Below are 12,733 nucleotides of genomic sequence, written 5' to 3'. Positions count from 1 at the left end.
ATAGTGATTCCCTAGCATCATTGAATACCCAGCTGATTTTCACGTTTCTCTAGTTGTTCCAAAAATGTCCTTCACTGCTGCTTTATTCCAACCAGGATCCAGTTCAGGACCAGGCTTTGTGCCTGGTTATTATATATATTTTATTTATTTATTTTAGAAACAGGGTCTCGCCCTGTCACCCAAATTAAGAGTACAGTGGTGCAGGCATAGCTCACTGCAGCCTCCAAACTCCTTGGCTCAGGTGATCCTCCTGCCTCAGCCCTCCTGGGTAGCTGGAACTACAGGTGCACACCACCACACCTGGCTAATTTTTAAATTTTTTGTGGAGATGGGGTCTCACTGTGTTGCCCAGGCTGGTCTCAAACTCCTGGACTCAAGCGATCCTGCCTCCTTAACCTCCCAAAGTGCTGGGATTACAGGCATGAGCCACTGCGCCTACTGATTATTATATTTTTGCGCCTCTCTAAATCCTGAGCAGCTCCTTATGATGACACTGACACACTGAGGGGCTGGGTCTGTTGTCCACCTGAATGTCTTGTTTTCTGGATTTATGAGATTCTTCTTGTGGGATCATTTATATTGTCTCTGTATTTTCTGTAAGAGAAGCTCTATCTGATGTGGGATTTTTTGGTGTAGTTTGTTTGTTTGTTTTTTGAGACGGAGTCTCGCTCTGTCGTCCAGGCTGGAGTGCAGTGGAACGATCTCGGCTCACTGCAATCTCCACCTCCTGGGTTCAAGAGATTCTTCTGCCTCAGCCACATGAGCAGCTGGGACTACAGGCGAGCGCCACCACGCCCAGCTGATTTTTGTATTTTAGTAGAGACAGGGTTTCAACATATTGGCCAGGATGGTCTTGAACTTCTGTCCTCGTGATCTGCCTGCCTCGGCCTCCCAAAGTGCTGGGATTACAAGCATGAGCCACCACGCCTGGCTAATTTTTGTATTTTTAGTAGAGGCGGGGTTTCACCATGTTGGCCAGGCTGATCTCAAACCCCTGGCCTCAAGCCATCCACCCTCCTTGACCTCCCAAAGTGCTGAGATTAAAGGCGTAAGCCACCAATACTGGTCAAAGAGACAGAAAGCTGCTTAAAGGCGCAGTGGCTCACACCTGTAATCCCAGCACTTTGGGAGGTCGAGGCTGGCAGATCTGCTAGAGGCCAGGAGTTAGAGATCACCCTGGGCAACATGGTGAAACCCCGTCTCTACAAAAAAATACAAAAATGTGCAGAGCATGATGGCACATATCTGTAGTCCCAGCTACTCCGGAGGCTGAGGCAGGAGGATCACTTAAGCCTGGGAGATCGAGGCTGCAGTGAGCCATCATTGCACTACTGCATTCCAACCTGGGCGATCCCATCTCTCTTTTTTTTTTTTTGAGATGGAGTCTTACTCTGTCCCCCAGGCTGGAGTGCTGTGGCGCGATCTTGGCTCACTGCAAGCTCCACCTCCCGAGTTCAAGCATTCTCCTGCTCAGCCTCCCGAGTAGCTGGGACTGCAGGCGCCCGCCACCATGCCTGGCTAATTTTTTGTATTTTTAGTAGAAACGGGGTTTCACCGTGTTAGCCAGGATGGTCTTGATCTCCTGACCTGATTATCCGTCCGCCTCAGCCTCCCAAAAAGTGCTGGGATCACAGGCGTGAGCCATCGCGCCCGGCCTCTCATCTCTTAAAAAGAGAGAGAGACGGGAAGGCAAGTGCAGGTGAACCTGGTGAACAGAGGAGAGATGGTAGACCCTGCATTGGGCAGTGTGATGAGAACCCACTGGAGGGCTTTGGTAGGAGAGTGGTTTAAGAGGATCCCGCTGGGCACGGTGGCTCACACCTGTAACCCCAGCACTTTGGGAGGCCGAGGCAGGTGGATCACTTGAGGTCAGGAGTTTGAGAACAGCCTGGCCAACATGGTGAAGCCTTGTCTCTACTAAAAATACAAAAATTAGCCGGGCGCGGTGGCTCAAGCCTGTAATCCCAGCACTTTGGGAGGCCGAGACGGGCGGATCACGAGGTCAGGAGATCGAGACCATCCTGGCTAACACGGTGAAACCCCGTCTCTACTAAAAAATACAAAAAACTAGCCGGGCGAGGTGGCGGGCGCCTGTAGTCCCAGCCACTCGGGAGGCTGAGGCAGGAGAATGGCGTAAACCCAGGAGGCGCAGCTTGCAGTGAGCCGAGATCCGGCCACTGCACTCCAGCCTGGGCGACAGAGCGAGACTCCGTCTCAAAAAAAAAACAAAAAAAACAAAAATTAGCCAGGCATGGTGGTGCACCCCTGTAATCCCAGCTACTCAGGAGACTAAGACAGAAGAATCACTTGAACTCAGGAGGCGGAGGTTGCAGTGAGCTGAGATAACGCCACTTTACTCCAGCCTGGGCAACAGAGCGAGACTCCGTCTCAAAAAAATAAATACAAAGACGTCTTTGCTGGGTGCTGGGGAGCAAGAGCGAGAGCTGGGAGAGGCCTGCAGCAGAAGTCTGTTGCCAGCATCCAGGCCGTGGGGTGAAGGGAAGGGTTTGGATTTGGGACATGTCTTGGAAGCATCACCAGCAGAACTTGCCGATGGATTGGAAGCAGCTGGTGAGGGAGAAAAGGAGGTCACAGGAAACTCTGAGGTCTATACTCTGACCATCTGGCAAATGATGGTGTTGCCATGAACTGAGCGGGGAGTAGGGCAGGTGCGGGTCTGGAGGGGATTCAGAATTCAGTTTTTGGACTCTATGTCCCTGGTTCTATAGGGCTGCAGACGGTCTCCCGAATCTTTTTTTTTTTTTTTTTTTTTGAGACAGAGTCTCGCTATCACCCAGGCTGGAGTGCAGTGGCCGGATCTCAGCTCACCGCAAGCTCCGCCTCCCAGGTTCACGCCATTCTCCTGCCTCAGCCTCCCGAGTAGCTGGGACTACAGGCGTCCGCCACGTCGCCCGGCTAGTTTTTTGTATTTTTTAGTAGAGACGGGGTTTCACCGTGTTACCCAGGATGGTCTCGATCTCCTGACCTCGTGATCCACCCGTCTCGGCCTCCCAAAATGCTGGGATTACAGGCTTGAGCCACCGCGCCCGGCCTTGGTCTCCCGAATCTTAGCTGAACCCAGAAAATGGGATTTGTTTACTGTCTGTGACTTGTTGGTTTCCCTGGTAAGAGGGGACTCTTTCAAGGTCAAGTTGGGCTTCAGACGTTGGTTTCTGCACTCATCAGTGGCCATACTGCAGTTCCTCACTGTTCTCTTGCAAATCCACACACAGCTAGTCCAAGAGGGCTGAACAGTTTTGTGGTTGGATCAGCACCAGTGCATCTCCACCTGTAGACAGGTCGCTCAGGTGACTCATGCCTGTAATCCCAGCACCTTGTGGGAGGCCAAGGTGGGAAGATCTCTTGAGGCCAGGAGTTAGAGACAAGCCTGGGAAACACAGTGAGACCCCCACCTCTACCAAAAAAAAAAAAAAACCCTTTGTTTTAATTAGCCAGGTGCAGTGGTGTGCACCTGTAGTCCTAGCTACTAAGGAGGCTGAGGCAGAAGGATCCTTTAAGCCCAGGAGTTTAAGGCTGTGGTGAACCATGATCGTGCCACTGCACTCCAACCTGGGGAAAAGAAAGAGACCCTGTCTCCAAAAAACTGAAAAACAGAACAGCATTTGTTGAGTATTTCCTGGGTATAAAGCAGTGTACTAGGTTAAATGGAAGGAAAACTTGAAATAATTTTTCAAATTATAATCTAATTCGGAGAGACTGAATACTTACCATTGAAACAGCAACCATCGTAAGTTAAACAATGTGTTGTGATATTGTTGCAAGAACCAAGAAAACTTGGGAAAAGAAAGGAAGGCTCACCTGGGAGAATTGGGGACTTGCCCTACAGGTGAGTTGTGAGATGCGTCTGGAAGTGACATATACAGTTTAGGAAGTGGACGGGAGGCTGGATGTGGTGACTCAACACCTGTAATCCCAGTGCTTCGGGAGACCCAGGCGGAAGGATCGCTTCAGGCCAGGAGTTAAAGACCAGCCTGGGCAACATAATGGGAACCTATGTCTACTAAAAATTAAAAAATTATCCAGGCATAATAGCACATGCCTATTGTTCCAGCTACTCAGGAGGCTGAGGCAGGAAGCTCGCCTGAGCCCAGGAGGATGAGGCTGCAGTGAGCTATGACGGCACCACTGCACTCCATCCTGGGTAACAGAGCAAGAGCCTGTCTCTTGAAAAAGAAAAAAGATGTGGGCCGGGCGCGGTGGCTCACGCCTGTAATCCCAGCACTTTGGGAGGCCGAGGCAGGCGAATCACGAGGTCAGGAGATCAAGACCATCCTGGCTAACACGGTGAAAAACCATCTCTACTAAAAATACAAAAAGTTAGCCGGGCGAGGTGGCGGGCACCTGTAGTCCCAGCTACTCGGGAGGCTGCGGCAGGAGAATGGCGGGAACCCGGGAGGCGGAACTTGTAGTGAGCCAAGATCATGACACCGCACTCCAGCCTGGGCGATAGAGCAAGACTCCGCCTCTAAAAAGAAAAAAAGCATGGCACATGTATACATATGTAACAAACCTGCACGTTGTGTACATGTATCCTAGAACTTAAAACTATAATAATTAAAAAAAAAAGATGTGGATGGGAGGGGGAATGTTGGGTGGGCTGTCCTCACCAAGCCCCCACCCCATCTGCTCTCCAGCTAAACGACGGACAGTTCACGGTCATCCAGCTCGTGGGCATGCTGCGGGGCATTGCCTCGGGCATGCGGTACCTTGCCGAGATGAGCTACGTCCACCGAGACCTGGCTGCTCGCAACATCCTAGTCAACAGCAACCTGGTCTGCAAAGTGTCTGACTTTGGCCTTTCCCGATTCCTGGAGGAGAACTCTTCCGATCCCACCTACACGAGCTCCCTGGTAACGCTGGGGACCAGGGGTGTGAGCTTCTTAGGGCCAGGTGGGGAGGGCAGGTTGGAAAGGTGGGAGGCTGAGGGTTTGGCAGCCCTGCTCCAGGGAGAGGATACAGGAGCAGGCTGTGGGTGGTGGGGACAGTCAGCTCCGGGAAGCTGAATTCCAGATGTCTAGGAAAATAACAATTGGATAACCTGGGCAACACAGCAAGACCCTATCTCTACAAAAAAGGTAAAAGATTAGCCAGGTGCAGTGGCATGCACCTGTAATCCCAGCTATTTGGGAGGTTGAGGCAGGAGGATCGCTTAAGCCCAGGAGTTGGAGGCTGCAGTGAGCTATGAATGTGCCACTGTACTGCAGCCTGGGCAACAGAGTAAGACCCTGTCTTGAAAGAACAGTGGCCAGGCACGGTAGCTCATGCCTGTAAATTCATTCAGCACTTTGGGAGGCTGAGGCGGGAGGATCACCTGAGGTCAGGAGTTCGAGACCAGCCTGGCCAACATTGGGAAACCCTGTTGCTACTAAAAATACAAAATTAGCTGACGCAGGGGGGTGGTGTACGCCTGTAATCCCAGCTACTCAGGAGGCTGAGGTAGGAGAATCACTTGAACCAGGGAGGCGGAGGTTTCAGTGAGCCAAGATCGTGCCACTGCACTCCAACCTGGGCAAACAGCAGAGTAGGAGGCTTGGGGCCTGAGCTAGGGGAAAAAAGCAGAGTGGGGTTGGGGTCTAGGGGGCAGTATGCTGGGTCTGGTGAGTCCCTCAGTGAGTCCCCCAGCTCACCTTTTCTCCTCCTTCTTCAGGGAGGAAAGATTCCCATCCGATGGACTGCCCCGGAGGCCATTGCATTCCGGAAGTTCACTTCCGCCAGTGATGCCTGGAGTTACGGGATTGTGATGTGGGAGGTGATGTCATTTGGGGAGCGGCCATACTGGGACATGAGCAATCAGGATGTAAGTGTCCCATGGTCGTACCAAGCTTTCCTTGAGTGTTTTCTCACCTGGGATTTGGGGTGAAGGGTGGGTTCCCAGAAAGTCATCACTGCTGGGTTCTTGAGACCGTGGAGATGACAAAAAGGAGAATTGATCCTTGTATCAAAGAGTTGAGATGCAGGGCCAGGCCTAGTGGCTCAATGCCTGTAATCCCAACGCTATGGGAGGCTGATGGGGGGGATCACTTGAACTCAGGATCTTGAGACCAGCCTGGGTATCACAGCCGGATCGTATCTCTACAAAAAATTTTAAAAAGAGTTGAGGACCTGGCACGGTGTCTCACACCTGTAATCACAGCACTTTGGGAGGCCAAGGTGGACAGATCACCTGAGGTCAGGAGTTCAAGACCAGCCTGGCCAACATGGTGAAACCCCGTCTCTAAAAATATACAAAAAATTAGCCGAGCATGATGGCGGGTGCCTGTAATTCCAGCTACTCGGGAGGCTGAGACAGGAGAATCACTTGAATGCAGGAACAGAGGCTGTAGTGAGCTAAGATCACGCCATTGCATTCCAGCCTGGGCAACTGAGTGAGACTCCGTCTTAAAAAATAAATTAATTAAAGAGTTGGATACAGCATATTTGGGTCGCAGAAGGATGCAGAGACGGAGGGCAGGTTGGGAGGTAACATTCTGTATCATAGCCTAAGAGCTGCTGGGGCCTCCAGCCACAGAGGGCTTTAACTCCGGCTAGGAGGATTCCTGGATCTGTGATTTTTGCGAGGGCTGTGGCTGCTATGCTACCATCTGCCAAGCTACCATTTCCTGGGCCTGTTAGCATCTTTGCTTTTTCCTGGACAGCCTTACCCAGAGCTGCTTCCCCTCTTTCCAGGTGATCAATGCCATTGAACAGGACTACCGGCTGCCCCCGCCCCCAGACTGTCCCACGTCCCTCCACCAGCTCATGCTGGACTGTTGGCAGAAAGACCGGAATGCCCGGCCCCGCTTCCCTCAGGTGGTTAGCGCCCTGGACAAGATGATCCGGAACCCTGCCAGCCTCAAAATCGTGGCCCGGGAGAATGGCGGGTGAGGACTGCAGAGAATGGGCCCTCCTTCCTCCTCTCTCTGCCCCCACTCCTTGCCCAGAAGTGTCTGTTCATTGATGTTAGGTGGAAGGGTCTCTGTCCGCCTCTCCAAGGCTGGGCTCCACCTCCTCGCCCGGACCCGGGCCTGGTACTCAGCATTCCTCCCCATCCTTGCCCCCCAGGGCCTCACATCCTCTCCTGGACCAGCGGCAGCCTCACTACTCAGCTTTTGGCTCTGTGGGCGAGTGGCTTCGGGCCATCAAGATGGGAAGATACGAAGAAAGTTTTGCAGCAGCTGGCTTTGGCTCCTTTGAGCTGGTCAGCCAGATCTCTGCCGAGTAAGTAGTGGCAGGAGCTGGAGTGGGATGGGGAGAGCAAGGCAGCTGGAGTCAGGCCCATGGGGTCTGCAGGGGCTTTTGGGGTCAGCTTCGGGTGCCAACGCTGTCTTCTCACACTGTGTTCATGCCATGCCTAGAAGGGCCCCGGAGGAGCAGTAACAGCCCCATGTAGCCAAGGACCCAAGGACTCTTCGGGGCCAGCCTGCCCGCCTCACCTCCTCCTGCCATCACAGCCCTGGGCCATCGCATTTCCGCCTTTATCTTTGTGCATCTATCTGCATTCCAGGCCCGGCTCTCACAGTAACAGCGTGTCAACTCGGGTTCTCTTTTTCCACCCATAAAAGGAGAAGATTGGGCTAGGTTTTGGAGATCCTCTTCAGCTTTTATGTGAAATGGTTTTATGATTCCTCGCATCCCAAAGGCTGCATATCCCCACTTGGCCTTTGTCTGCTGCTGCCCCTTTCTGCTTTCCCGTTTCTCTCCCAAGATCTCTCACCCCAGGTTGAATAACAGAAATAGAAGGAATATAAAAATCTGAAGGCCGGGCATGGTGGTTCATGCCTGTAATCCCAGCACTTTGGGAGGCCGAGGCGGGTGGATAACTTGAGGTCAGGAGTTCGAGACCATTGTGCACAACTTGGTGAAACCTTATCTCTACTAAAAATACAAATATTAGCTGGGCATGGTGGTGCGTGTCTGTAATACCGGCTACTCAGGAGGCTGAGGCAGGAGAATCGCTTGAACCCGGGAGGTGGAGATTGCAGCGAGCCAAGATTGTGCCATCGCACTCCAGCCTGGACAACAGAGTGAAACTCCATCTCAAAAAAAAAAAAAAGAAGGCCGGGTGGTGGCTCATGCCTGTAATCCTAGCAATTTGGGAGGTGGACCGATTGCTTTAGCCCAGGAGTTTGAGAGCAGCCTGGCCAACATAGCAAAACCCCATCTCTACAAAACAAAAACAAAAAACAGCCGGGCATGGTGGTGCGTGCCTGTGGTCTCAGCTACTCAGAAGGCTAGAGCCAGAGGGTCCCAGGCCAGTCTGCCCCTGCCCCCTGGGGCCTGGGCACATCCCTCCCTAATTCTTCCCATCCTCTCTCTGACCCAGAGGGCCTCCTCTCCCTTTTTTCCCCTTATCTCAGTCTCCAGCCATCAGCAACCTCCTCTTCCTTTCCACCCAGCTCTTCCTCTCCCACTTCGGCCTTTTCTTTCTCACGTCTCCATTTCCCTCTGTGGCAATCTGTGCAGCCTCTTCCCCCAGTGTCAGTATGCGGGACTTTCTCTCTTTTCCTTCCTTCCCTGGTACCCAAGCCAAAGCCCCCCGCCTCTGGCCTCCAGCCCCACCCCCTGCTGCCGCTGCACAGAAGGATTGCTGCCTGGCTCCTAAAACTGTCCTGCAACTGTTGACATCGGTTCTCCCTCTCCCGCTGGCTTTTCTGATTGGCTTACAATCCTGAGGCTAGGACCAGCTCAGTAGCCAAGCGAGGAGAGCGGCCACAGGGACCCTAGGGTCTCACCGAGCTCTCCTTTCCTTCTACAGGGACCTGCTCCGAATCGGAGTCACTCTGGCGGGACACCAGAAGAAAATCTTGGCCAGTGTCCAGCACATGAAGTCCCAGGCCAAGCCAGGAGCCCCGGGTGGGACCGGAGGACCGAGCCCGCAGTACTGACCTGCAGGAACTGCCCACCCCAGGGACACGGCCTCCCCATCTTTCTGGGGCAGAGTGGGGACTCACAGAGGCCCCCAGCCCTGAGCGCCGCTGGATTGCACTTTGAACCCGTGGGGTGGGGAGTTGGCAATTTGGAGAGACAGGATTTGGGGGTTCTGCCATAATAGGAGGGGGAAATCACCACCCCCCAGCCCTCTCGGGGAACTCCAGACCAAGGGTGAGGGCGCCTTTCCCTCGGGACTGGGTGTGACCAGAGGGAAAGGAAGTGCCCATCCTCTCCCGGCCTCCCCAGGTGACCCCCTCACCTTGACGGGTGCCTTCCCGCAGACCAAAGAGAGTGTGACTCCCTTGCCAGCTCCGGAGAGGGGGGCTGTCCAGGGGGCAAGAAGGGGTGTCAGGGCCCAGTGACAAAACCATTGGGGTTTGTAGTCCCAACTTGCTGCTGTCACCACCAAACTCAATCATTTTTTCCCTTGTAAATGCCTCTCCCCTAGCTGCTGCCTTCATATTGAAGGTTTTTGAGTTTTGTTTCTGGTCTTAATTTTTCTCCCCGTTCCCTTCTTGTTTTTTCGTTTCGTTTTTCTACCGTCCTTGTCACAGCTCTGTGTTGGAGGGAACCTGTGTTTCACTACGGCCACCTTTGCCCAAGTTGAAACAGGGATCCATCATCGTGTCTGTTTCCAGAACAGTGCCTTGGTCATGCTGCCTCCCGGGATCCCGCCTGGGACCCCCAAGCTGTGTCCCATGAAGGGGTGCGGGGTGAGGTAGTGAAAGGGGCAATAGGTGGTGGTGGAACCCAGAAACGGACGCCGGTGCTTGGAGGGGTTCTTAAATTATATTTAAAAATAACTTTTTGTATAAATAAAAGAAAATGGGACGTGTCCCAGCTCCGGGGGTGACGGGGGTGATGGACTACATTTCTAAGGAGAGTGGGGCTGGGTAGGGAGGGCTTTGTGACTGACCGAGAGGGGTCAGAGGTCTGGAGGCTGCGGGGCTGTAGGGGCTGGAACTTGGTTATGAGCCCCAGGGTGTGTTTGAGGTGGTGGGGCGAGATGAATCATTCGGCAGCTGCTTCTAACGGCTCCAGCTGGCTCTGCCAAGAGCCTGGGGCACCTCCGGGGTGGGGCTGTCCCCTCCCTCCCCTGTGCTGGTTCCTCCGTCCTGGCCAGGGGCTGCTGCGGGAGGGAAGGAGGGAAGGCCTTGAGCTCCCAGCCCTGCTCCACAGCCCCTGGAGAGGGAGGAGGGGGCGGGAGCTGGAGCAGGGGGTCCTGTTGGATGAAGGAGACAGATGGGGGCCAGATGCTGACAGCTGGGGTAGATTTTGAGGCAGTGCGGGGAGAGTGTCTGCATTGGCTGTGGGGGAAGGGAAGAAGGGGCCCCCCACATGTGTACACAGGCACTTGCTCGGGTGGCTGGGCCAAGGACAATTCTCCCATTCAAGATGCTGCCCGGGCAGGTTCTCCCAGCCTCTTGGAAACAGGAGGGGGAACCTCCTGTCTTCCCCCAACTTCCCCCTCCAAAGGCCCCGCTCTCTTTCTTGCCATTTTCTGTGTCCTTTTCTCCAGGGATCTTTCTGGCCTCCCTCCCCCTGGACACCTGCAGGGGCAGGTCTTGACAGGGACCAGCCTGGCTTAACCTGGTCCATTTCTTTTTCTGTTTTTTCGCTTGTTTGTTTGTTTTTGAGACAGGGTCTTGCTCTGTCGCTCAGGCTGGAGTGCAGTGGAATGATCATAGTTCACTATAACCTTCAACTCCTGGGCTCAAGGGATCCTCCCATCTCAGCCTTCTGAGTAACTGGGAATCCTCCAGGCACACGCTACCATGCCCAGCTGATTTTTAAATTTTTTTGTAGAGATGGGCTGAGGGGTGGGTCTCACAATGTTGTCCAGGCTGATCTCAAACTCCTGGCTTCAAGTGATCCTCCCCTCTCAGCTTCCCAAGGCGCTGGGATTATAGGCGCGAACCTCCGCGCCCAACCTGCCTTTTCCTTTTCTGCACTTGAGTCGCCCCCTGTTGACGTGTTTGGGTCAGTGCTGGACCTCAAATCAGCTTGAGCCCCTCCCGGTCCAGGGAGGCTTGTCCTCAGTTTCCCACCTCTACAACCCTCTTCTGGAGTTCCTCAGGCTCTTGAGTCCTCTGTCCCCTCTTCCCTTGGTGGCACATCATCCATGTTTTGTACCCCCAAGGAGGTGTGGGAGGGACTCGGGTCCATCCAGAGGATGTTGCCCAGGCCCACCCTCTTCCCCTGCCAACCAGACATCCGGGCTAGATCAGGTATCCTAGAGAGCTGGTAGCTGGAGACAGGTTAATGGGTATTGCAGAGGCACAGCAGAGAGGCCAGGAGTGAAGACCCGGTGTGGGGAGCTGGAATCAGAGCAGGGGGCTGCAGAAGCCCCCTGAGGTCCAGCCCAACAGCTCCAGGCTGCCCTGAGCCTTCCTGCCACATCCAGCTCCCCAGCGTGAATGCTCTCCCAGCTAGGGAAAGGGAGAGTCTCGCTGGGCAGGACCCTTCCTTCCCAGGGTCCTCTCCTTACCCATGTTGGGTCTTGCTTCCTTTCCATGAAGGTGGCCTCAGGGCGTGTCATCCCAGAGGATGAGCGCAGAGTATAATACATTTCTAGAACTCAATCCTCCCTGGTTGGTTGGTTGTTTCTTTAGAGACAGGGTTATGTTCTGTTGCCCAGGCTGGAGTGCAGTGGTGCAATCATAGCTTACTGCAGCTTGGAACTCCTGGGCTCAGACAGTCCTCCCGCCTCAGTCACCCAATAATTTCTTACATTTTTTGTAGAGACAGGGACTCACTGTGTCGCTCAAGCTGGTCTCCAACTCCTGACCTCAACCAACTCTCCCTCCTCAGCCTCCCAAAGCACTGGGAATACAGGTGTGAGCCACCACACCCAGCCTGTCCTCCCTGTTTTGACATCCCCAAACCCAAATCCCCTTTGGGGTCCTACGACCCGATCCTCCACCAGCCCAATTGTCAGTGTTTTTTTGTTTTTTTGAGATGGAGTCTTGCTCTGTTGCCCAGGCTGGAGTGCAGTGGTGCGATCTTGGCTCACTGCAAGCTCCACCTCCCGGGTTCACGCCATTCTCCTGCCTCAGCCTCCTGAGTAGCTGGGACTACAGGCACCCACCACCACACCCGCCTAATTTTTTTTTTTGTATTTTTTAGTAGAGATGTGGCTTCACTGTGTTGGCCAGGATGGTCTCGATCTCCTGACCTCGTGATCTGCCCGCCTCGGCCTCCCAAAGTGCTGGGATTACAGGCGTAAGCCACCGTTCCTGGCCTTTTTTTTTTTTTTTTTTTAAGACAGTCTCACTCTGGTGCCTAGGCTAGAGTGCCGTGGTGCAATCTCGGCAGGCTGGTTTCCAACTATTGACTTCAAAAGATCCGCCTGCCTTAGCCTCCCAAAGTGCTGGGATTACAGGTGTGAGCCACTGCACCCAGCAAGCCTTCCTTTCCTTCTTAGAGCCCAAGCAAAAATCCCAGTCCCCACTCCCAAGCAAGGACCTGCCTGATAGGAGGCAGGAGTCCCAAGGAAGGGGGTGGGACTTTTGCACCTTCGCCTCAGGCTGGGGTGAGTGGGTCACTTCTACTACGATAGAGGTCAGAATTCTTCAGCAGCGCAGACCCCAGACCCCAGACCCCGCCCTCAGTAACCCCCAGCCCCTTTTGGGAAATGGAGGAATGCCGAGGGTGGGGGCCTCCCCAGAGGGTCACAGGCTGATTTGCTTTTTGGAAAAACCCACTTTTTTTAGCCAAGGCATGGTGACATGCGCCTGTAGTCCTGGCTACTTGAGAGGCTGAGGCTTGAGCCCAGAGTTCAAGCTCCCATCTGAGCCTCCCG

General features: G+C 53.9%; 1 protein-coding gene across 1 annotated transcript in view; it reads left to right on the top strand.

Moving 5' to 3' along the window:
• The window catches only part of EPHB4 (EPH receptor B4), a 28,050-nt gene extending 18,268 nt beyond the window's left edge, over nt 1–9,782 (top strand). The window contains exons 13-17 of the mRNA XM_033192287.1: nt 4,656–4,871; nt 5,669–5,818; nt 6,688–6,881; nt 7,063–7,218; nt 8,756–9,782. Of these exons, the coding sequence (XP_033048178.1) occupies nt 4,656–4,871; nt 5,669–5,818; nt 6,688–6,881; nt 7,063–7,218; nt 8,756–8,885 (846 nt within the window). The 3' untranslated portion in view covers nt 8,886–9,782. The remainder of the gene's footprint in view (nt 1–4,655; nt 4,872–5,668; nt 5,819–6,687; nt 6,882–7,062; nt 7,219–8,755) is intronic.
• The last annotated feature ends 2,951 nt before the right edge of the window (nt 9,783–12,733 follow it).

The sequence above is a fragment of the Trachypithecus francoisi genome, unplaced genomic scaffold (assembly GCF_009764315.1).
Source record: "Trachypithecus francoisi isolate TF-2019V2 unplaced genomic scaffold, Tfra_2.0 Lachesis_group4, whole genome shotgun sequence".
Lineage (NCBI taxonomy): Eukaryota > Metazoa > Chordata > Mammalia > Primates > Cercopithecidae > Trachypithecus > Trachypithecus francoisi.
Note: the sequence above shows the minus strand (reverse complement) of the source record. Positions and strands in the feature narration are given on the sequence as shown.